Here is a 25,562-nt window from a genome sequence, read left to right on the forward strand (position 1 = left end):
TGTGTGTGTGTGTGTGTGTGTGTGTGTGTGTGGCACAGCAAGACCAGGGCGGTCTCTGGATAATCGACACTATATCTATTTCTCCCTCCTCTATCGTATTTGTGCTGTAGGAGAACAGTGTAGACAATGACCACACCAAGCATTGGTGTGTCAGGTCCCATAGAATCAGCACCAGCAATTCAATGCTATTTCTTGATATCACGTGGAGTGAAGTAAATTTGCTGACAATTGGCATCTGTGATGGTGGGGACCTCTGGAGAAGGTTTTGATGGATCATCCACTCAGTACTTCTGACAGAAGATTGTCACAAATGTATACCAATACCACACACTCTGGTGTGTTTGTGCAACTTTCATGAAAGTGAGCATGTTGCTGTCACTACAGTTCAAGGATATCAATGTCCTCACTGATTTGCTCTCTTTCTGTGTCTCTCAATGGAGTGTCTGAGCTCACTTGCCATTTCCTCGTGTGCTAAATATGGTAATAAAGATTTCAAGAAAACAGTACTGAGATCTCTGTTACAGCTTCAAACCCGTAGCTAAGCAGCTATTTCAGGACTAAGATTAAGCTTTAAGCAGCTTTGTAAACTGTCTCTGTGCCACTTTTAATATCCCAGTTACATGTCAGTACTGCTTACGCAGTTAGATTTCAATGGTTATTGATATTTGTTCTCAGTTAATGCAAAATACGAGGTAATTAGTGGTAGCTAACAGTACAGTAATCCAGTGACACCTTCAGACCAATGTTAAATCAGATACAGAGGAACCTCGGATATCCAAAGGACACAGGCGGGGGGAGTATTTTGTTCGGTTAATCGAATGCTGAATAACATAGATCAGTCAAGCATCAGGACCTTGCAATCTTGTCGGATAATCGATACCAGATAATTGAGCTTCCTCTGAATTTTATGACAGGAGTTTTGGCATGACTGAGTTCGTTGTATTCTTGCCTCCAAGTCACATGACTCCAGGTTTAAGTCTAACCTCAGGGCTTGAAGAGATAAATCAAGGCTGACACTGCAGTGCTGTACTGAAGGAGTGCTGCACTGTTGTGTGTGCTGTCTTTCAGATCAGACTTTAAGCTGAGGTGCCATCTGCCTGGTTTGGCGGATGTGAAAGATTTCATGGCTCTGATTCAAAAAAGTTGAATTATCCCCAGCATCCTCAAAATATTTAGCCCTCAGTAAACATCACACGAACAGGTTATCTGGTTGTTATCAGATTGCTGCTGTTTGTGGGATCTTGCCTTGCATAATATATTTTCTGTGTTTTCTGCATTATATCTGTGACTGTAAACTACTTTGAGAAATATGATAGTTGTGAAAAGTGCTTTAAAAATACAAATCTTCACCTTTTAGTAACTTTTTGTATAGTTTATCTAATCTGCCTTGTTCCCTTAAGATTAGATTTGACCAGAAACCGTTGTGACAAGAAGTAATTGAATTCAAATATTAAATTTGTCTCCCTGCTCTTAGAGAGCTACCAGACTACTGAGTAATACCATTTACTGTTTTTATTTAAGATCTTTGGCAGTTTAATATTATGATTTGTTTTGGATACTCCAAATCCTTCCTTTTGGCCTCATGAGCAGCTTCCTGGCTCCGATCAAACTCTTTGGTCTTATTACCCATCACCCTGTACCTGTCTACTTCCATTGGCACACATTACCAACTGCAGCAAATTCGGTTTCATTATTCATGTTTATAAATCATCACATCCAACAGCGCAGTTGCTCCTGGTATCTGTCTTCACCCTCGCACTTGCTTTACTTTTCTTCGGCTTCCTGTGTATCATGTCTTAACCTCCTAAATTTCAAGTGTCCAACCCTTGTTTTGCAATCCTTTCGTGGCTTTGTGCCTCTCTATCACTATTATCGCCTCTGGCCCAACAACCTTGAGACATCTACACTCCCCTAATTCTGGCCCCTACAGTACCCCTGAATTTAATTGTTGTATCATTGAAAACTTTGTCTTCAGTTTCCAAAGCCCTAATTGTGAAGCCCGTTGGTTTTCTATCTCTCTTTTCCTTTAACGTTCTTAAAAACGCTCTCTGACCAAACCTTAGGCTTACTCCCTAAAAGCATCATATGTGGCTCGTAATGCTCCTGAAAAATGCCTTGGGATGTCTTATAATGTTGAAGGTATTATATAAATACGTAAAGTGTTATTCACACTCTCTATAGTTTAAAGCAGAGGTTTGGGATATCTTTACCCAATCGCTGGGACTCCTTAAAAATCTTCACCTGCTCTCTTCATTCCATACGTTTCTTGAAAATATTCTGAAACCTAATGATTGTTTGTCACCTCACCTAACCTTGTCACTATTGTCCTAGATACCTCAGCTGAGCTGATTTCCTATATTAAAGAGGGTATGATATTGGGGGAGGGCAACATTTCTGCAGTATTTCCAAAATCAGTTAACCATCATTCCTGACCAGTCAGGTGTAGCTTTTTATTGGGGGGTTATTTCTAAATATACAAATGAGAATGTAAATAAGAGTAAAGAGTCTGTCGGGTATAACACTCTAGTACTGTTTGAGCAGTGGATCTTATGGGACTATGGGGGAAGAGCAGAATATAAGGATAATTAATGAACATCCTCCGTTATGGTATAAGTTTCCATGGTTTTGGCCTTTAAGTTATTTTGTCTGGGTTTGCTTTGTTTTAAGCTTTATGATTAAATCTGATCCCCATCTCGTGCATGTATTCTTGTTGCTGTAAATTGCTGTAGTGTCTCACCTTGTTTCTGATCTGCAATCCCAATTACTCCATTAAAGTGCCCTTCCCCCACTTCCACTCATTGTACAGGCCTCTGCATTCTTTTATCAGAAGCTCTTTTGATGATGATCCCATGCTGCATTTGTCTGCCTCAAGCCCTTGGTCTACACGCTTAGTCCCATTACAATTAAAAGTGTATTCTTTTCCAGTTCCTCCAACAGGATAATAAAAACCTTTCAGTCTTATACAATGTAAATGGAAGTCATGATTTGCAGGTGCCAGTGTTAGACTGGGGTTTACAAATTAAAAGCCGCACAACACCAGGTTATAGTCCAGCAGGCTTATTTGGAAGCGCTAGCTTTTGGAGCACTGCTCCTTATGTTTGATTGTTACCTAGTGTTGTGTGATTTTTAACTGTGTAAGTGGAGACAGTTAATTAGACTCTACCTGACCAAAGCCAAAGTTGAACAAAATTTATGTTTCATCATCATCTCTCAGATCTTATTAAGTTATTTTTCGCCAGAATTATCTTTTTGTCTCTTAACTGTCCCACTTTATTCTCCCATGTATTCCTACCCTTGTGTGAAGTTTTTAAGTCCAACTGTTCGCATCCTCCTGTAGGTTTGTGTCCACTATTTGTAGCAATGACAAGCTATTTACCTTATTAGGTGGGCGGCACGGTGGCACAGTGGTTAGCACTGCTGCCTCACAGCGCCAGAGACCTGGGTTCAATTCCTGCCTCAGGCGACTGACTGTGTGGAGTTTGCACGTTCTCCCCGTGTCTGCGTGGGTTTCCTCCGGGTGCTCCGGTTTCCTCCCACAGTCCAAAGATGTGCAAGTCAGGTGAATTGGTCATGCTAAATTGCCCGTAGTGTTAGGTAAAGGGGTAAATGGAGGGGAATGGGTGGGTTGCGCTTCGGCGGGTCGGTGTGGACTTGTTGGGCTGAAGGGCCTGTTTCCACACTGTAAGTAATCTAATCTTATTAAGACCTTTTGCCTGCGCCACATCAATTTTTGCAACCTTTTCTCCAGTACAGCTGTTTGTCGGAGTGCTTTGCTTCATCTAACTCACCATTCTCACTTCACTTTTCCACTTAATCCACTTCAGTCTGGTGAAGAATCTTCTTAAGGTAGATGTCCCAGATTAGTCAGCATTTTTTGTGGGTGTCACTGGGCCAAGCCAATATTTATTATCCATCATCAATTGCCCATAGAACAGTTTAGTGTCAACCACACGTCTGTGGGTCTGGAGTCATGTGTAGGCCAGACCAGGTAAGGACAGCAGTTTCCTTCCCTAAAGAACATTACTGAACCAGATGGGTTTTTCCAACTTGCATTGAAGCAGTCTGAGAAGACAATTAAACCATGCCCTTACAGTATGCAGGCTTTTTTTGACAGTCCATTATGATGTGGGTCTTTCCAGCTTTACTAATAAAGAAAATCTGACTCTGTGTGTGATTACAGAAGTTGCTACAAAACTGGTTGCCATTCTCCTTACATTTGATGCAAAAAATCTTATAGCTGCCCACAGCTCTTGCCATGTTTTTTCCCATTATAAGTCCAAACATCCACACTTGCTCCTGTAAAACTGGTGTGCTCTTCACTGAGAGGTAGTGTTGCAGCACCTCAGTTTCATCGTTCTAAGTGAAACTCCAACCATCCCTGTTTCGTTTTGATATTGCTACTTAATCATTAATAATAACAGAACACAGAAATATTTTATAGAACTGTGGATTGCCCGACCTTTGAATCAACTGGGGGAAAGTGAGCACTGCAGATGCTGGAGATCAGAGTCGAGAGTGTGGTGCTGGAAAAGCACAGCAGGTCAGGCAACAATCGAGGAGCAAGAGAATCGACGTTTCGGGCAAAAGCCATTCATCAGGAACAAAGCCTCATTCCTGATGAAGGCCTTTTGCCCGAAACGTCGATTCTCCTGCTCCTCGATTGTTGCCTGACCTGCTGTGCTTTTCCAGCACCACACTGTTGACTACCTTTGAATTCCCTTGTCTAACGATTCTCTGTCCTCTAACCCACGTCTCCTGAAAAACTTCACTTGATCATGACTTTAGTATGGTCTGCCTCAAGATAGCGGTTAATATATTAATTAAAATTTAACATAATTGTGAGTTTCCTGTTGTTGCAGTTTCTGATCAGACTTGCTTCAATATTTAAGAATTGAGTTGTCAGTGAAACTTACAGAACAGGAATCCTATATGTAGCCATTTGCTTGTAACAGTGCAGCTTCAGGTTCTGACCAGTAGGTTGTGCTATGCTGCAGGTTTGTGACATTGCTTGTAGCTGGTCCAGGTTTGCATACAACAGAACTAATATTTGTGAATTGACTCTGAGCAAAAGTGTAATTCCCCCAAATTAAATCATATTCTAGAGGTTATTACTTTTGAGAGGTGTTGTCACATTCAATAATTTGTGTTTTTTATTCTTCTTAAACCACGTCAACCATACCCAGACTGCTGCTGAGGAACAGGAGTTGGCATCCCAGAACAGATTGGCCGAACTAGAAGAAGAGAAGGGAAGTCTGATGTGGAAGACAATGGATTATGAGGAAGTCAGGACTGAAAACGGTAAATAACTTTGCTTTGAAAAGAAACGTTATTTCATTCTTTAAACAGATGGATGACCTTTTAATCTGTATTTTGCTGATGTTTGGAATGACAAGACTGGGTTGTGATTTGTTGCTCCTGTCACTAAAGCTGGCTATGATCTTCCAAGTGTTCTTTGGTACAAGAGTGGTGTGAAAAGACTGCAAAAATTACAAAGTCCTTCATTCAGAATAGAGTGTAGCAGCTATGGGCTGGTCAGTTAAATCTTAGTTATAGGAACATTTTGAAAATGATACTTCCACTCAAGAATCATCGGTCACTTGAGACAAATGAGGGTAAATTGAAAGAAAGCCAGCACGACTTTGTTAAAGGCAGATCATGTTTAAACAACTTATCATAGAATCCCTACAGTGCACATAGAGGCCATTTGGCCCATCGAGTCTGCACCGATCTTCCGAAGAGCATCCCACCCAGACATACCCCCATTATATTGAAGAAGACCATTCAACTCATCTTGCATGCCAGGGCACAGGTAGATAATCAGTCTCATATAGATTAGATTAGATTACTCACAGTGTGGAAACAGGCCCTTCGGCCCAACAAGTCCACACCGCCCCGCCGAAGCGTAACCCACCCATACCCCTACATCTACATCTACCCCTTACCTAACACTACGGGCAATTTAGCATGGCCAATTCACCTGACCTGCACATCTTTGGAGTATGGGAGGAAACTGGAGCACCCGGAGGAAACCCACGCAGACACGGGGAGAATGTGCAAACTCCACACAGAGTCGCCTGAGGTGGGAATTGAACCCGGGTCTCTGACGCTGTGAGGCAGCAGTGCTAACTTTCCAGTTTTTGGCCAGTAGCCTTGTGGGTTGCAGCACTATCCCCAGATACTGACAGAAGCAAGTGAGGAGATTGGTGGGACCCTGACAGGGATCTTTGTATCCTCTTTAGCCACAGGCAAGAACCCAGAAGACTAGGCAATAGCCCTTGCTGTTCCTTTGTTCAAGAAGGGCAGCACGGATAATCCAGGAAATTATAGGGCAGTGAACCTTGCATCAGTGGTCAGAAAATTATTGGAGAAGATTCTTATGACAGGATTCACTTGCATTTAGAGAAGAATGACCTTATTTGGGTTTGTCAGCATGGCTTCATGCAAGGGAGGTCTTGTCTCACAAACTTGATTGAGTGTTTTGAGGAAGTGGTGAAGGTGATTGAGGCTAAGGCAGTGGATGTTATCTGCATGTACTTAAGCATTTAACAAGGTCTCCCATGGTAGGCTGGTCCAGAAGATCAAATTGCATGGAAACCATGGTAAGTTATCAAGTTAGGTGCAATATTTGCTTGGCCATTGAAGAGAGAAAGTAGTTGTGGAGAGGTGTTTCTGACTGGAGGTCTGTGATAAATGGTGTTCTGCAAGGATCAGTGCTGGGACCTCTTGTTTGTCACATATGTAAATAAATTGGACGTAGATGTCAGTGGTCTGATTAGAATGTTTGCTGATGACACGAAAGTTGGTGGAGTTGTGGATAGTGAGGAAGGATATCAAAGGATGCAGCAGGATATAGATTAGCTAGAAAGCCGGGCAGAGAAATGGCATGTGGAGTTTAATCCCTCAGGTGTGAGTTGATGCCCTATGGGAGGTTAACTGCAAGAGGAAAGTATCCTGTCAATGACCAGACCCTTAGGAGCATTGATGTACAGAGGAACCTCGATTATCCGAACGTTGATTGTTTGAAATTCGGATTATCTGAGCAAGATTGCAAGGTCCGATGCTTGGCAAACTGTGTTATCCAAATATTTGATTATCTGAACAAAGTACTCCCTGCCCATGTCGTCTGGATATTCGAGGGTTCCTCTGTGCAGATTGATGTGTCAGTACTCCAATCACTACGCCTTGTCCACATCTGACAGGAGCTAACAAAGACTGCCTCATCAGAGGGCACGGTGGCTCAGTGGTTAGCACTTCTGCCTCAGAGCCAAGGACCTGAGTTTGATTCTAGTCTTGTGTGACTGTCTGTGTGGAGTTTGCATATTCTCTCCGTGTCTGTGTGGGTTTCCTCTAGGTGCTCCAGTATCCTCCCACAGTCAAAGATGTGGAGGTTAGGTGAATTGGCTGTACTAAATTACCCATAGTGTTAAGGGCAATTAGGGTAGGGGGAATGGGTCTGTGTAGGTTACCACTCAGAGGGTCATTGTGGACTTGTTGAGCCGGAGAGTCTGTTTCCACACCGTAGGGATGCTTTGATTCGAAGGCTCTGACTGTCTACCTTGTTCATGCCTCTCATAACTTATATCAAGTTGACACTCAGCCTTCACTCTCGTGAAAACCACCCAAGTTTGTCCAACCTCTCCTTATAGCTAACACATTCCAATCCAGGCAACACCCTGGTAAATCTCTTTGGCACCCTCTCGAAAACCTCCACATCCTTCCTATAGTGCGGTGACCAAAGTTGTGTACAGTAATCCAAATGTGGCCTGACGAAACATGACTTGCCAACTTTTATACTCACTGCTCTGACCGATAAAGGCAAGTATGTTGCATGCCTCTTTCACCGTCTTAACCTTTTGTGTTGCCACTTTCAGAGAGCTATGGTCATGATTGAGTCTTTTGATGAAGTACCAGAAAGGGTTGCTGAGAATAGTCTGGTTAATGTGTGTACGTGGACATCAAAGTGCCACCTAATAGGTTTGCTAACATGGGAGAAGCCGGCAGATTAGGAGAGGCAGCAACAGCATGAATATAAACTTGACTCTCAGACAGGAAATACAGAGTGACTGTGAATGGTTGTTTTTGGTACTGGAGGAAGGTATGCAGCAGCGTACTCCAGGGTCATAACTAGGATCTCTGCTTCTTTTGATATATATTAATGACCTAGGCTTGAGCATGCATTTTCAAATTTTGTAGACGTGCCAAAACTTGCAAATATTGTGAACTGAGAAGCGTAGCCTTTGAATAAAAAAGCCCGTGAAACGGGCAGACGTTTGACAGATGACCTTTAAGCTCGAGAAGTACAAGATTTCAATAGGAAGGAATGAGGAGAGGAAATATTTTTTTAAAAAAGGGCACAATTTCCAAAAGGTGGTGCAAGAACAGAGAACCCGGAGAGTATATTTGTCCAAATCGTTGAAGGTGGTAGGGCAGGTTGAAAAACTGGTGGAAAAGACATGGAGATCCTGGGCTTTCTAAATATTTTCTAACCAAGTTGTTCAGAAACGTTATGACATGCCTCAAGAACAGATGGTCTTGAAGCTAGGCCTTCTGGGTCCAAGTTAGGATCAGGGACCTAAAGTTAAAAGTAAGAAGGTAATGCTGATGCAGGTTGAAACATTGGATTAACCTCATCGACCATGTTGTAACCAATTCACGGCGATGACTTTTACAATGGCTATACAGGCTTTAGAACAAAAGGTGATAACAGTGCCACTAATGAAAAAAAAATCAGTTATTTGGATATGTTTTTCTCTTTGGAGAAAGTTGATGGGAGATTTGATAGAGTTAATCAAAATCATGTGGGGCCTATGTAGAGAACAACTGTTCCCACTGGTGAAATGGTCGGGAACTAGAGGTTGCAAGATGAGGGGTATTGGCGATTAAATCCAAAACAACATGATGGGGAAACATTTTCTTGCAGTGACTGGTCACGATCTGAAATTCACAATCTAAAAGGGTGATTGAACTGTCACTTTTGAAAGGAAATTGAATAAATATTTGAAGTGAAAATATTTGCAGGGTTACAGGAAAGGGTAGGTTCTTGTAGATCACGAGCACAAGTGTGTTGGACCAAATGGTCTTCTGTGTTGCAACAGTTCTGGTTTGTAATTCTCCAGTCCTGTCCCTGTTGAAGTGTATAATACTGTTATGGGGAAAGTGGGGTCTGGTCTCTGTTTAGTTATAGGAACAGCGGGTTTATCGTTTTGTCTGTGCAAGACTATAAATCTACGCAGAGACAGGACTTACTGAAATACTGTTGTGTTCTTAGTGTGATGGTAAGATATGAAACTGAATAATGTCACCAAGAGCAGCAATCAATACTGAAGTGCTTCTCATTTATGTTTCAACAGAACATCTGCGAGCTAGGGTTAAAGAACTGGAGCAACAGGAGGGAACTGAGGCATTGGCTCACGATGCTCCAGGATACATTCAGGTAGAGACATCCGATTAACTGTTTATCTTAGGAGGCTTGCTTGTCTGTTGGATTGTCTGGGAGCATCATCTGGGCCAGACTCTGCTCCATGCAAGCTGACGGCCCTGTCGTGGGAACTGTATACACCATCAGGAATCGGCACAGGTACCTCAAGGTTCTTTCAGATAGGTTAGTAATCCTGTAACCAAATTGCTTACTTTGTTTAGAAGTAGTACAAATGACTAGATAGTTTATGTTTAGCCAGTGTTAGTCTGAATGTAACTAGTAACAAAGGTAACCAGTGCGAATCTCCCTGCTTTGTTTGAATGGTGCCATATTATCTTTTGTAACCACCTGATGGGGCCTCAACTTTGATACTTTCTTGAACAGTATGTTACTCCATAATACAGCACTGAAATGTCAGTTTAGATTATAAACTTAAATTTCTGGAATGGGGCCTGAGGTTGATATTGTCTCAACCTACTGGGACAGTTAAAAATCACACGACACCAGCTTATAGTCCAACAGGTTTAATTGGAAGCACTAGCTTTCGGAGCACTGCTCCTTCACCGCGTGGTTGTCCCCTGATGAAGGAGCGTCGCTCCGAAAGCTAGTGCTTCCAATTAAACCTGTTGGACTCTAACCTGGTGTCGTGTGATTTTTAACTTTGTACACCCCAGTCCAACTCCGGCATCTCCGAATCATGACGACTGGGACAGTGCTCTGGTAAATCAACTCCTCTGTTCCCAGAGTTTGACAAATGTGAAAATATTTAGTCAAAGAGATGGAAGTCCCAAATTACTTGACTGGCAAACGCAAATTGAAATAAAACACTCACCAGGTTTTTGTGCTGAACAAGAAAACAGCTGTTTGTTATGAATAAATTGTTTTGAAGCCGTGGCAATTAGGAAATATAAACTGCTAATTTGTAACTCTACAATTTAAACATATAAACTCCTCACTTTGTGAACAGATGCACGTTAAGAGTGGGAGAAGAGAACACCAAATCACAGTTCAATAGCACCAGTCTTGACCAAGGTTTCGACACTCTGTTCCTTCCAACTTGCAAATGCAATTTTGTAAGACAAAAAATGTACCAGATGGATCGATCTCATTGGGAAATTTACAATATGTAACAGATGAACTTTGATGACCAACCTTTTTGGATGCTTGGCTTTTCTTATTTTTTTTTCCCTCCAATTTAATCTTCTTCACCCTGTTGGGGTAGGCTAGATCTGAGCCAGTAGAAGAGAATTCAAAGTTTGGGAGAAGATTTGTAGCTCGGGTGCTCATTGTTGTGGTTCTGTTCGCCGAGCTGGGAGTTTGTCTTGCAAACGTTTCGTCCCCTGTCTAGGTGACATCCTCAGTGCTTGGGACCCTCCTGTGAAGCGCTTCTGTGATGTTTCCTCCGGCATTTATAGTGGCCTGTCTCTGCCGCTTCCGGTTGTCAGTTCCAGCTGTCTGCTGCAGTGGCCGGTATATTGGGTCCAGGTCGATGTGTTTGTTGATAGAATCTGTGGATGAGTGCCATGCCTCTAGGAATTCCCTGGCTGTTCTCTGTTTGGCTTGCCCTATAATAGTAGTGTTGTCCCAGTCGAATTCATGTTGCTTGTCTTCTGCGTGTGTGGCTACTAAGGATAGCTGGTCGTGTCATTTCGTGGCTAGTTGGTGTTCATGGATGCGGATCGTTAACTGTCTTCCTGTTTGTCCTATGTAGTGTTTTGTGCAGTCCTTGCATGGGATTTTGTACACTACATTGGTTTTGCTCATGTTGGGTATCGGGTCCTTTGTCCTGGTGAGTTGTTGTCTGAGTGTGGCTGTTGGTTTGTGTGCTGTTATGAGTCCTAGTGGTCGCAGTAGTCTGGCTGTCAGTTCAGAAATGCTCCTGATGTATGGTAGTGTGGCTAGTCCTTTGGGTTGCGGCATGTCCTCGTTCCGTTGTCTCTCCCTTAGGCATCTCTTGATAAAATTGCGGGGGTATCCGTTTTTGGCGAATACATTGTATAGGTGTTCCTCTTCCTCTTTTTGCAGTTCTGGTGTGCTGCAGTGTGTTGTGGCCCTTTTGAATAGTGTCTTGATGCAACTCCATTTGTGTGTGTTGGGGTGGTTGCTTTCATCGTTTAGGACTTGGTCTGTGTGTGTGGCTTTCCTGTAAACCTTTGTGGTAAATTCTCCGTTCTGTGTTCTCTGTACCATCACGTCTAGGAATGGGAGTTGGTTGTCCTTTTCTTCTTCTCTAGTGAACCGGATTCCTGTGAGTGTGGCGTTGATGATCTGGTGTGTGTTCTCTATAACTGTGTTTTTAATTATTACAAAGGTGTCATCAACATATCTGACCCAGAGTTTGGGTTGAATTTGCGGTAAGACTGTTTGTTCTAACCTTTGCATTACTGCTTCTGCTATGAGTCCAGAGATCGGTGAGCCCATGGGTGTGCCGTTGATTTGTTCGTATATCTGGTTGTTGAATGTGAAGTGTGTTGTGAGGCACAAGTCCAGTAGTTTAAGTATGCAGTCTTTGTTGATAGGTTCAACGTCTTGTTGTCTGTTATGTCTGTCCAGCAGGTTAGCTATTGTTCCTCTGGCTAGGGTTTTGTCGATGGAGGTGAACAGTGTCATTACATCGAATGAGACCATGGTTTCTTCCTTGTCTATGTGTATATTTCCGATGATGTCCAAGAATTCCTGTGTTGATTGTATAGATTGTCTGGATCCGCTGATCAGGTGTTTCAGTTTCTGCTGTAGTTCTTTGGCCAGTTTGTGTGATGGTGTCCCTGGTAGTGATACTATGGGTCTGAGTGGGATGTCTGGTTTGTGCACTTTGGGTAGTCCATAGAATCTGGGGGTGTTGTTGCTTTCAGGTTTCATTCTTTGTAGGTCAGACCTGGTTATCTGTCCGTTTTTTTGTAGATTCCTCAGTGTGTTGTTTATCCTATTGGTGAGCTGTGGGGTGGGGTCAAACTCCTTCTTTTGGTAGGTGTTTACAGGAAAGGTTTACAGGAAAGCCACACACACAGACCAAGTCCTAAACTATGAAAGCCACCACCCCAACACACACAAACGGAGTTGCATCAAGACACTATTCAAAAGGGCCACAACACACTGCAGCACACCAGAACCGCAAAAAGAGCAAGAGGAACACCTATACAAGGTATTCGCCAAAAACGGATACCCCCGCAAAACCAATGTAGTGTACAAAATCCCATGCAAGGACTGCACAAAACACTACATAGGACAAACAGGAAGACAGCTAACGATCCGTATCCATGAACACCAACTAGCCATGAAACGACAGGACCAGCTATCCTTAGTAGCCACACACACAGAAGACAAGCAACATGAATTCGACTGGGACAACACTACCATTATAGGGCAAGCCAAACAGAGAACAGCCAGGGAATTCCTAGAGGCATGGCACTCATCCACAGATTCTATCAACAAACACATCGACCTGGACCCAATATACCGGCCACTACAGCGGACAGCTGGAACTGACAACTGGAAGCGGCAGAGATAGGCCACTATAAATGCCGGAGGAAACAGCACAGAAGCGCTTCACAGGAGGCTCCCAAGCACTGAGGATGTCACCTAGACAGGGGACAAAACGTCTGCAACACAAATTCCCAGCTCGGCGAACAGAACCACAACAGTAGAAGGGAATGGTGGAGTTGTCACAACAGATGACAGCACCAGTTCTTGGGCTCTGATTTGTTTGTTTCAGCAAGGAAGCAAATGCATTTCACTTGAGCCTTGTCACCTTCTTGGGGTACCCCAAGACTTCATACAATGTAATATATTTTGGAGAAGTCACTATTAGGTAATTGATCATTGAATAAAATGGAATGGTATAGCACGGAAGTTCTTGTTTCTAATAGTAGTATAGGATAAAAAAACTGTATAACAGCTGAGCCACTTCAAATCTATATCGCAGTTAATAGGCTTTCAGTCGGAGATGGCTTAAAATATCCAGCTTGGTTCAGTATTATAGCTGGGTGAGTCTGTCTCAGCTGATTGACACAGGGTTATTGGAGGTTGTTTTATGGCATCATAAGTTAGAATAATGTTATAACCGGTACATGTAATGAAATAGTGATAGGCAGTCACATCACAGACCCTGACAGCACCACCTAAACTTGACCAAGAGTTCTATTCGTGAGCATACGCACATTGTAGTTCTGAGCTATATAGAGGAGCAGATTCTCGATTCAGTTCCTGATCGGTGTTTGGGGGGAAGGTGCATTTGCTGTTGGGAGTTGCAAAATCAGAGCGATAACTTTTGCCGGGGTGGGTGTTCCCGCTGCAGAAAGAAATACCAATCTATACGATAATGAATTATTGTAAATGCACAATCTTGAGACATTTAAACTAAACAGAATGCAGATTTTACTGCCACAAAAAAATAGGGGTGCGGTTTGACTTGCCCCAACTACCCTGTTCAGTCGGTTCTGCTATCATGCGTGTTTCTTCAGTGAGAATTGGCTTTAACGAGACTGAAGAATTTACACCGTTATTTGTCTAGCATGAGCTTTCCTTACCTGTATTGGCGATAACGCGATTCGGGCCCAATGAGTTGAAATGGCTATTGCACGATTTCCTCACAACACGAGATTGCACGAGAATGGAACGAATGCATTACATCAGAACTGGCTGTACTATGATGGAATCGGTGGATTTCAGATCTGCTTTGCATTTCTAAGGTGCCTAAATTGGAAGTGCCGATGTGGAATGCGATCTTGGGTGAAAAAGTAAGAGCAGAGTGGCAATTTGACAGTGGTTGCACTTCCCAGAAGATTTTAGATAAACTGTGAAGAGTACAAGTGAAGCTAGGGTCTCGGAATTTTTATAACTCCTTCACTGGTGTATCTTCAACAAAGCACTTCCATCAATTTTGCTTCTCTATTTAGTGTGGGGACACTGGCAGCAATATATCGGACACCATGGTATTGGAACAACCGACCCAGCCTGGAGACAGTTCATTTGGCATCACAGGTAATGATGATAATTGAACAAAGTTGGAGGAGTTATTAGCTGGGGTGGGGGGGTGGGGGGGGACTTGAAGAAGGATGGTAGCTATGGTTGGGCGTTGTTACAGTAGAACTTTGTACAGATGATTACCCAGCAATTAATCTGGAGCCTGAAACGTATACTTGTCCTGACTGCCCTTTGCTTGCCCTTGGACCAGGAAACAGTGCAACAGAAGCAGAGTATTCAACATCTTGAACCAGTTCTGTTAAGGGAGCAGCTAAACGCCATAACCATGATACAGATCCCCCTACATTACTGGAAAGCGATGTGATGGGAGATCCTCTCGGATTGCTGTAGAATTGGGTATTACTTTATTTCATTAATGATGATCTCAGCTGGTCACCGAGAATAGAGATTCTATTTTACAGGGTCTGGGAAAGAGTCATTGTTTAAAATAATCAAATTCTGGGCTTCCTCCAGTCATTACCAGAAATAAGAAGTGATACAGTACAGAATGATTCAGCCCACCGTGTCTGTGCTGGCCCTGTGAAAGGTCACCTAATCAGCTTCACTATTTTGCTGTTGCCTCATTGCCCTGTGCATATTTCCTTTTCAAGTATTTATCGAATTCCCTTCTGAAAATTGCAACTGAATCTGTTTTCACCACTCTTTCAAATGATACATGATATATCATAACTCTTTGTATGGAAAAAAACGTTCTCCTAATTTGTTCTCTGGATTGTTACAATTATGGTAAATCTATGTCCTGAGGTCCTTCTGCCAATGGGAACAGTTTCTCCTCATTATACCATCAGGAGGCCTGATGATTTTGAACACCCCTATCAAACTGCCCCTCTCTGAGCAGAACCATCTTGTATTCTCCAGTGGCTCCAGACAATTGTGTGAAAATATGTCAAGATGTGTAATCCTTGATGTTGCTTAGTTATACAGTCCAGGAAGGCCTGAACTTGATCATTTGGGGATACTGTATCATCTAATGTGAGGAAAATCTCAAAAAGGTTTTAGAATTTTGAGTTTATAGAATTTCTGACGTATCAGAGTACTACTATTAGCTGCCCTTTCACTTATACTTGATGATGTGAGATCCAGTGAGGGAAATTGAAAATCCTTCCTTTCTAAGGGGAGATGTGTAGGTAGTTCCCTGGGCCAGGGACCTGATTCTGGATTAGTCTAGAATGACAGTTGTAAGACTTACTGTCTGAACTAAATTTGTGGCAGACTCAATTAGCCCCTCAATAATTTGAACTCGAGTACAGAACTCTATTAACTTATAGCTAAATTACAAATTTTCTTTCAGGGAGTCAACAAAGAAGTACATTGGGAAATGGGAAGCAGACTTGTTGATGCCGTATATTCCTTCTGAGGATCTTGAGTGAGGCTCATTGTTGAGTTAGATTAACAAGAACTTTGCTCTGCATCTGCTCTGGTGATATTGATGGAATATGTTGGAAACATAACTCTGCCTTTGAACCCAAGCTGTACTGGGTCATGCTGTTGTTTTTACTGAGCTGTGTTGTGGTATTCCAGGTGTCAATGCTGACAATTCTCATGGATGAATATTAAAAACTCACTAAATGCGATTGTACTTGAAAAGCAAGGGAAAATAATGAGAGAGATAATGCTCAGCACACCTGTTTGCATCTGAAAGAGTTAAGGAAGTTTATAAGTTGTGATAGACCAGCTGTCAGTTCATCCTGCATCCCAATAAAAGGTTAGTTTCTACTTCATTGGAGTGTCCATGTCAAGGATTTTAGTGAGCAATTGTTAAAAAGGATAGGAGAATAGAATAATCTTAGTTCACCAGACTTTAGTTATTGGGTTCGATTAAGATGAATGGGAATTAGCCAATTAGTCAGCCAATTACTTAACCTTGGAGTAAAACGTAGGAAGGATTCTGCTGCCTGTATGGCAGGGTAATTTAACTACTAACATATACTTTTTCCAGCAACGAATTGCTCCTTCCATTCCTCCTTCTGCTTCAAAAGAAAATAAAGGAACAATTGTTACATCAGAGTTTATCAAGATCACACATTTGCATTGGCAGAGGCACACTTGCTGAGCAAGGAAGGTGAATGTGTTTATTTTAACCCACCCACTGTTTGTCCACTCATACTTCCTTAATCCTTGCACTCTCTGTAGGTAGTAGGTCCAGCTAGTTTGCCATCCTCTGTGCTGGCCACTTGTAAAGATATAATTATATAAGTCAGAGGCCAAGTCCTTGTTCTTGCCACAGGCCCCTTTACAGTCTACGCTTGGAGCTTGTAACCAGGTGCTAGGCTGAAGCAGGGGCCAACATCTAATGGTGGAGTTTTGGAACACATTGAATGACAAGTCTGGCAGACTGGATTTCTGAGTATTGTGTAGTAAATGACCTGTTTTTCAGCTGACAGTGTGCATCGTTGTATTTGCCAAATGGTAAGTCTAGCTCTTCCTTTTGCAGGCAGTATGCAGTAGTCACAAGAGTCCCAGTAGAAGTCAGCGTGCTTGTATAAATGCATGAAATGCAGAACTCATGAGAAATGTGGATAATAGATGATGGATGTGATGTTTGACTTTCGTTTGCAGGGCAGGCAAACAAAGCGGAAGTTCTTCAGGATATTGCTGAACCAGAACCAAAAGCAGCAGATCTGACAGAAGTTCAGGTACAGGAACTTCTTGCTGTGACACGTCCTATCTCCGTTTCATCCCAAAGGGTGGAAAGTTTTCCTCGTGGTGTCTGCACTCATACACTCTTTCCATGAAAGCTGCTTATTTGTGAAGAAAACATTGGAACCATTCGATAATTTGAATCCAACACTAAAGGATTTAAGGGAGTTAACCAAACAGAAATTTATAGTTTGGGATAGTTATATGGTTGGAATTTGTGATTTTATGAGACTGTTTAGCTTGGTTGAAAGCACTGAAGTCTCTGAGTTGTTTCAGAGAAATGAGCTATTTAAATGTAAGTGATGCCAGCTTCACTTTTCTAAAATTCCACTTGGAGTATCCAGTTGAAGCTGCTAATGTGTAGTTTCCATTTCCTTTTAAAATGTTTTTATTTATTCTTGGGCTGTTGGCATCGTTGACAAGACTGGCATTTATTGCCCACCTGGATCGCCTGTGAATGCGGTGTTGAGTTTTTATGAACTGCTAAGCCATTGTCAAATGAGTGACTTGCTAGACCACTATGGACGACAGAATAATAATGCAGGTATGGGACTGGAGCCATGTGTAGACCAGATCAGGCACATGAGAGCGATATTAGTGCACCAGTTGAGCTAATGTGTTACGATCTGGCAGCTTCCATGACCTCTTCACTGGTGTCAGTCAGCAAAAACACCAGGTTAACTGCAAGTAGTTTCACATCTTGCCATGTAAAGGAATTAACTCATGCCTTCTGGTTAGCTATTTCAGCTCCATTAAAATGAGACTAACAGACTTAACCATGCAGGCACCCATGGAGGACAGCATAGCATTGAATGACCAGCTGTGAAGGGGCATTTAACAATTTCTGGACAATCAAGCTGGGATACATTTGTGATTAGATTAGATTTTTTTAGATTACTTTACAGTGTGGAAACAGGCCCTTCGGCCCAACAAGTCCACAACGACCCGCCGAAGCGCAACCCACCCATACCCCTACATTTACCCCTTACCTAATTCTACGGGCAATTTAGCATGGCCAATTCACCTGACCTGCACATCTTTGGACTGTGGGAGGAAATCAGAGCACCCGGAGGAAACCCACGCAGACACGGGGAGAACGGGCAAACTCCACACAGTCAATCACCTGAGAGTGGGAATGGAACCCGGGTCTCTGGCGCTGTGAGGCAGCAGTGCTAACCACTGTGCCACCGTGCCGCCCGCAAATGTTCATAAATGATGTAGATGAGAATGTGGGAGAAATAAAAAGTAAGTTTGCAGACAATGCAAAGATTGATCAGGTGTTTGACATGAGGAAGAATGTCTTAGGTTACAGGAGGATCTAGATGGATCAGTTAGATGGGCAGATCAGTGGCAGATGGAACTTAGCCCTGAAAGTGCGATGTGATGTACTTTGAAACAAAGGTGTGGCCTCATATGGAAGCGTTCACAGCTCAGGTTGTTTGTTTAGAGCAGAAAAAGCTGCAAGAGGGTGTACTCGATAATGAGGGCATGTTTAAGGTGTATAGAAAGCAGCTGGTCCCCTTCATTGAAGGGTCAGTAATAAGAGGGTATAATTTTGAAAGGCAAGAGATTTCGAGGAGATTTGATAAAACACTGTTTTATCCACTGTATGGTGGGAATCTGGAATGCACTGTCTGCGGGGCTAGTTGAGGTGGGAAACTTCACACGCTTTAAAAAGTACTTGGATGAGCACTTGGAAGTGTCATAACATTCAAGACTATGGACTAAGTGCTGGAAAATGGAACGAGTGCAGATTTAGAGTAGTTTCTTTGTCAGTGCAAACTTGATGGGCCAAAGGGCCTCTTCTGGAATGTATGACTCTTTGTGAATGGCAAAAAGTAATTTTCTCTCCAGTTCATGAATAGGGGAGGCAGTGATGCCCTGGCAATGTAACTGAACTAGCAATCCAGAACCTCGGGCAAATGTTCTCTGGACGTGAGTTTGAATGGCAGATAGTGAAATTTTAACTCCATACAAAACATCTGGAACAGAGAGCTGCTTAATGGTGACCATGTAACTATATGGTTAATTGTCGTCAAACCCCACCTGGTTCACTAAAGTCTTGTAGGAAAGGAAACCTGCCATCCTTATCTGGTCTGGCCGATGTGTGACTCTGTACCCATTGTCATGTGATTGACTCGTAATGGCTGTCTGGACAATTAGGGGTGGGCAGTAAATGCTGGCCTAGCCAGAGATGGCACGTCTTGTTGAACCAATATGAAAAAAAAGGTTGACCACTCAGGCTGAGGGCCATGATATTGATGTAAGCACAGTTTACAAAAATACAGCAAGGGCATGTTATGGCGAGACTGTACTGCCTTTACATTGTGGAATGTCGTTTCTTCCGGTTCTACAATGTAAAGGCAGAACAACTTGGCCATTACTACTTGTATTTTTGTAAACTCTGCATAGTTGCATCAACATCAACCGGAACCTATGTGGAGCTGTTGCCTAGTTAATTATCTTGAGGTGCGTCATAGGCACATAATCAGATGACAAAATAACTGCCAAAGGGGGAAATATTAGGGCAGGTGACAAAAGTTTTGTCAAAGTGGTATATTTTAAGGACCATCAGGTCTGAAATGAGTAATGGAAGTGGATAGGTAAAGAGTTTTGCGAAAGGAATTCTAGAGGCAGTAATCTGGTCAGCTGAAGTCGTGACCTGCAATGGTGTGATGAAAGAAGTCATGGATGCGCAAAAAGCTAGAGGTTTACAATATCAGGCCATGTCTAGGTTGGGTGTTATATTTCCGAGTTTTTCATTTTGTAGGAATAACTGAAAATATTTTTTTTTCAACCTAGCATGGTGACGCCGAGGTCGGGGAGTGCAGAGATCTCGATTCCTTACAGAGGGCTATTTCTGAAAAAGACAAAGACCTTGCAGCGGTTACACACCAACTAGCAGAAGCTCAAAAGGAAATAGCAAGGCTGAGCCAGCAGCTGGTTGACAAATCGGGGATAGGGCAACCAGAAGATGGAACTGGCTCACAAATCCAGCTGGTGGACACAAATCAGTTTCTGCCCTTGGAACAAAAGTTCATGTCAATAGCTGATAAGAATGTGAATGTGTTGATACAGGAGAAGGAAGGAAAGAGCTTCATCACACTGCTGGAAGAGAGCATGAAGTCAGGCAGTGAAATCGAAAGCACCAATATTTCAGTGGAAGTAGAGGGGAAGACTACCTCTGTCATACAAGTACAACAAAAGAGTACAACGGTTGTCCATCTGGATGAGAACATCTACTCCACCACAGAGCTGTATAGTTCTGGGGAGCATCTTGAAAATAGTTCCATTGCACAGCATGGACTGCCGATGGCCTCAGGAAAGGAGCAAGATGAGGAGGTTGTTCGAAAAGTTCACGGGTTTCGAATGGTTGAGGATGGAGAGTTTGAGAAACTACAAGCTCGTGTACAGGAACTTGAAAAGAACCTGGAAGCAGCAGAGGCCTTGTACAGAAGGCAGCTAAATGCCAAGCAAGAGGAATTTGCGAGTTTAAATCAGAAACTTTTGAGTTGTGAGAAACAGGCCGAGGATGCAAAGGAAACGATCAATAATTTGCTTTTAGACAAGGACCAACTCCTCAGTCAGATTCAGCAATATGAACAGGAGTTGCATTCAATAACTGAGCTGAAAGAAAAACTTACAAAAGCTGAGGAGAATGCAGCAAATGAAGAACGGAGGCATCTGTTGTTTTTGGAGAATACGAGCATACAGAGTGGCTTGTTGGAAGAGCAACTTCACAGTGTCGAAAATGAATCAAGGTCAAAAGACATGAAAATTGAAGCCTTGGAGAAGCAGCTGGATGCTATCCAGTGTCAGGTCTCTGAGCAGGATGTAGAGGCTAAAGCTATAAGAGCACAGTTACAAGAGAAAGAAGAAGCACTCTTGAGCTTGAAGCAGCTCATCGCAGATGAGGAGTCCAAAGTTGAAGACTTCATGCAGAAGTTAGCCTCTAAGGAGCAGGAACTGTTAAGTGTGCAGCACAGCTTATCGGAGCAAACCAGTAAAATTCAACAGCTTCAGACGAGTCTGACAGCAAGGGACGTTGAAATGGCTGAGCTTACCATGAGCATGTCTGAGAAAATGGTCGCACTGAACGAAGACAAATTCTCCCTGGGAAATGAAGTGAAACACTTGAAGGAGCAACTTGTATTGTTGCAAAAAGAGCAGGAGGGGATTGGAGGCCAGGAGAGACCCATTGTTGAGACCAAGCTGTCCCCTCAGGAGAAAGACCAGGTGGACCTGCTACAACATAATGCTGCCGGGTTTGAATTGTTGTTGGAAGAGAAAGGCAGTTTGGAAAAGCAAGTGGAAAATCTGAAGACGGAGAATGAACAGATAAAAAGAAAACTGCAAGCCGCTTTGATAAAGCGGAAGGAGCTTTTGAAGAAAGTGGAAGAAATGAATCAGACAGCACAAAAGAAAGACCTTCAGGCAGAGGAAGTCTCACCAACAGCGTCCGGGTCAGAATGTGGTGACTTTGTATCTTCAGAGTTGCTGAGCCCCCCCAAAGAAGCACAATCTCAGGATCCACATACAATTGACCTGACCAGAGCACTTTCTGAGAAAGAAGCCGAGTTGCAACGTGCTAACAGAAGCCTGCAAGATGAAGCTGCTAAAGTGAGTCAGCTTCAGAATTTGGTAGAAGGTCTGAAACAGGACCTACAGGAAAAAACAGATCATGTGAATTCTTTAGAAGCTGATCTATTCGCCAAGCAGTTAACAATTCAACAGCTAATGTCTGAGCCTGAGGTGGAAAAGAAGTGTGTGGAACATGAGTGTACTGAAGTAGATTCTGGAAAGAATATAGATAAGTCCTTCACCACATTGGCAGGGTTGGCAGAAGGGAAGCAAACTGAACTCGAATCAAAGCTTTTCACCCTGGAGCAGGAGAAAGATCAACTACGGAAGAAACTCGAGGAGGCTGTCAGTTCACGCAAGGACGTGATCCGGAAGGCCCAGGAAAAGACCAGACATCACCGGGAGCAAGTGAAACAACAGAAAGAGGAGTATAATACTCTGCTGGAGAGTTTTAATGAGCAAAATCTGGAGAAAGCGAGCATCTGTGAGGAACTTTCAAAAGTGAAAGAGCAATTACGGTTATTGGAAGAGAAACATCCTTCAGATGTGGAAATGCAAGCAGGGAAGCCATCTTGTGAGGATCGTGTCCAACAGGCAGACCAGCATTCAGGCTGGAGCTGTGAGGAGATGGAATCTTCGGAAATTGAACCAGTTCAGACATTCATAGGTCTGTCCGGATCAGGAAGTGATGATATTTTTGTGGCGCAGTTAAAGGAAGACCTCCAGATGTTGCACAGAGAGAAGGACAGCATTACATTAAAACTGCAGCACTCAGAAAATCTTCAACAAAGAGCAAAGGAAGAATCGGCAGAGCTTCAAGATCAAATTTCTGAGCTGCAGAGAACTCATCACTTGGAGAAGGAGGAACTACTGAAAGAACTTGACCTTCTGAAGAAGAGGAAACAGGAAGTAGAAGCAAGTGCAGAAGACCTTAAAACAGCTTTAGAGGGAGCCAGGGCTGAAAGTTGTGCCTCTGAACACTTGGCCACACTAAACAAGGAATATGAAGAACTAAAGAACCTTTTGCAGAAAAAAGATGAGGAAGTCGAACATTTCCAAGCGCAGTCGAAGGAAAAAGATGTAGTCCTCAACAACCTGCAACAGAAGATATCTGATCAGGAAGAGCATGTGAGAGCTTTGGAGGTGCAAATGGAACAGCAATCCAAACAGCACGAAGAACAGATAAAGCAGTTCCAAGCTGAGATTCTGGAAATTCCGCAGAAGCAAGAAGTAGATGCTGAAGAGGCAAAGTCCAAACAGCAGATACAGAGGAAGCTACAAGCAGCCCTGATCTCACGGAAGGAAAGTTTGAAGGCAAATAAGTTGCTGAAGGAAGAGCTGGCTTCTGTAATAGCATTGAAAGAAGAATTAAGTAGCAAGATAAGAGAAATGGAGAAAACCTCAGAGGATCTGAGGCAAGACAAAGAAGATCTGCTGGCAAAGATGTTGAATGTCCAAGATCAAAAGGAAAAGTTGATCACCGAAGTGGATAGATCACTGACTGAAAACCAGAATCTCAGTGCTTCATGTGAGAGCCTGAAGCTGGTCATTGACAGTGTAACGCTGGAGAAAGGAAACCTGCAGCAGGAGATTGAATTCTTGAAAGGAGAACAAGCAGCTGAAAGCTCAGAGTGGCAACGCAAGCACCGAGACCTCCAGAAGGAATACGAGACCCTCCTGCAGTCATATGAGAATGTTGGTGGTGAGACTGAAAGGATGCGCCGTGTGCTGGACTTTAGCAAGCAGGAGAATCAGGAGCTGCTTGGTAGAATTCGAGAAGCTGAGGCTCAGAAACTCCAATTAGAAAAGCAAGTTCAGGAGGCTGTTCAGGAACAGGAGGGAATGAAAGAGAAAATGAGGAAGTTTGCTAAATCAAAGCAGCAGAAAATTATGGAGCTTGAAGAAGAAATTGAGAAGCTTCAGTCAGAGCAACCGCCTGAAATGAGTAGCCAGGTTACACCGTCTGTCACTCCCGACTCAACACAGCGTCAGCTTCAGGAAGAGCTGCAGACAGCAGAGAGAGACATTGACAAAGTTACAAATGAACTTGAGACATTAAAAGCTCAGAAGGATTCTTTGGATTCGGAGGTAAATGCATTGAGGAAGCAACTGAAGGATCTGACTGAGAAGCTGGATGTAAGTGAAAAAGAATTGGAGAAAATTCGCTGTAGTGTCACTGCAGGGCAGGAAGTCCAGATAGAAGAAGCAATTGTACCATCCCTTGTTACAGAGGTTAAACAAGAACTCAGCAGCAAATTGGGTCCTTCCGCAGAGTCACCTACAACCCATGCCTCGACTGAGGGATCACAAGAAATCCCTGATCCCAGTGCGCTCGTTGAAATTGCCAGTTGCAGACCAGAATTGACACAGCTGACCGAAAAACTAACACAGACGGAAACTGGCAAGCAAATGTTAGAGAATGAGGTGAGTGAATTGAAGAAAACGAGTCAGCTTTTGAAAACTGAGAAAGAGACTTTGGAAGAGCAATTGCTGAAGCGTCAGGACGAATTGAAACTGATGCAAAGGTCTGTCTCTGAGCAAGAGAAGGAGAATCATCAGATGATTCAACAAGTGGAAGAGTTAAAGAAGGAGAAAGCAGCTGCAGAGTCGGAGAAAGATGACTTGGAAGAGCGATTAATGAATCAGTTAGCAGAACTCAATGGTAGCATTGCTAACTATCAACAGCAATTAAAAGATGACAGTCACAACATTTCAGGCCTAGAACTAACTGTGAAAGACACTCAGAAGCAGATAGATAACCTGGAAGAAGAGGTGAGGCAGCTCAAGAGTGAGAAGGCAGAATCTGCAGCCAAGATGCAAAAGGATTTTGAGGAAAAAGTCAAGTCCATGCAAAGGGGAAAAGAAGGTCGTAAGGTCCACAACAAAGAACTGCAGGAGCTGCTTAAGGGGAAACAACAAGAGGTAAAGCAGCTGCAGAAAGATTGCATCCGATACCAGGAGAAGATCAGTGATCTGGAAAAGACCGTCAAAGCACTGGAATTCGTTCAGCAAGAAACCCGGAAGAGTTTGGATGCTGCAATAAAGGAAACGTCAACAAAAATTGAGAAATCCAAAAAGACTGAAGCAGAGTTGTTTTCCTGTAAAGTCCGACTTGATGACACCCAATGTGAGGCAGCTAGAATCCTAGCAGACAACCTGAAACTGAAAGAAGAACTCCAGGTTAATGAGGAAAAGGCCCGCGAGCAAGCTAACAGCTTGGAAGAAGAACACAAGAGAAAACTTCACCTCGACCAAAATGAGCATAGAAAGCAGCTCAGAAATATGCAAGAGAAATTGGAGCATTTGGAACGGGAGAAGAAGCATGCTGAAGACTCTATTCTTGAGCTGAAATACATCTTGGAAAAGAAGAAAAAGGAAACCAGTCAACTTCAAACTGACTTCAATGAAAATTTGGCAAAGCTGGCAGCCTTCACTCGTAGCATGTCCTCTTTACAGAATGACCGGGATAGAATCATTGATGAGTCCAAGACATGGGAAAGCAAGTTCAACGATGCGATTCTGAAGAAAGAGGAAGAGATCAGGGATAAGGAAGACAACTGCAACGAGCTGAAGGAGCAGCTGAGACAGGCCTCTATTTACAGCAAGGAACTGGAGATCAAGCTTTCCAGGTAAGGTGAAACGGTTCTGTGGGGAGATCGTTCAGTGTGTTTATCCTGTCATTGGGGTACTTCACCCTTCGGCTGTGCTCCATGTAAAGCACGTGTGAGCTTCCATGGTTTCCCAGTGTGCTGGCAGGCAAGCCGACAGGCTGTTCTGTTATAACACGACAGTTGTGTTCCTCTGTGGCCTCACGCTGTAGAAAATTGTGCTGTAGAAGATGCCTAATAGAAAATCACTATACTCGTTCAGTTGAATGTTTGCATTACGTAAACAACGTCCACAGTTTTATTAATCGTGTTACAGCTAATTTGCGGTGATG

General features: G+C 43.1%; 1 protein-coding gene across 5 annotated transcripts in view; it reads left to right on the top strand.

Moving 5' to 3' along the window:
* The window catches only part of LOC140466929 (golgin subfamily B member 1-like), a 73,147-nt gene that overhangs the window by 25,674 nt on the left and 21,911 nt on the right, over positions 1 to 25,562 (top strand). For all 5 annotated transcript variants that reach the window (XM_072562781.1, XM_072562779.1, XM_072562784.1 and 2 more), the window contains 5 exons: positions 5,184 to 5,298; positions 9,351 to 9,433; positions 14,314 to 14,398; positions 16,961 to 17,037; positions 19,844 to 25,251. In XM_072562781.1, coding sequence (XP_072418882.1) covers positions 5,184 to 5,298; positions 9,351 to 9,433; positions 14,314 to 14,398; positions 16,961 to 17,037; positions 19,844 to 25,251 — 5,768 coding nt within the window. The remainder of the gene's footprint in view (positions 1 to 5,183; positions 5,299 to 9,350; positions 9,434 to 14,313; positions 14,399 to 16,960; positions 17,038 to 19,843; positions 25,252 to 25,562) is intronic.

Source organism: Chiloscyllium punctatum, chromosome 44 (assembly GCF_047496795.1).
Source record: "Chiloscyllium punctatum isolate Juve2018m chromosome 44, sChiPun1.3, whole genome shotgun sequence".
NCBI classification, from domain to species: domain Eukaryota; kingdom Metazoa; phylum Chordata; class Chondrichthyes; order Orectolobiformes; family Hemiscylliidae; genus Chiloscyllium; species Chiloscyllium punctatum.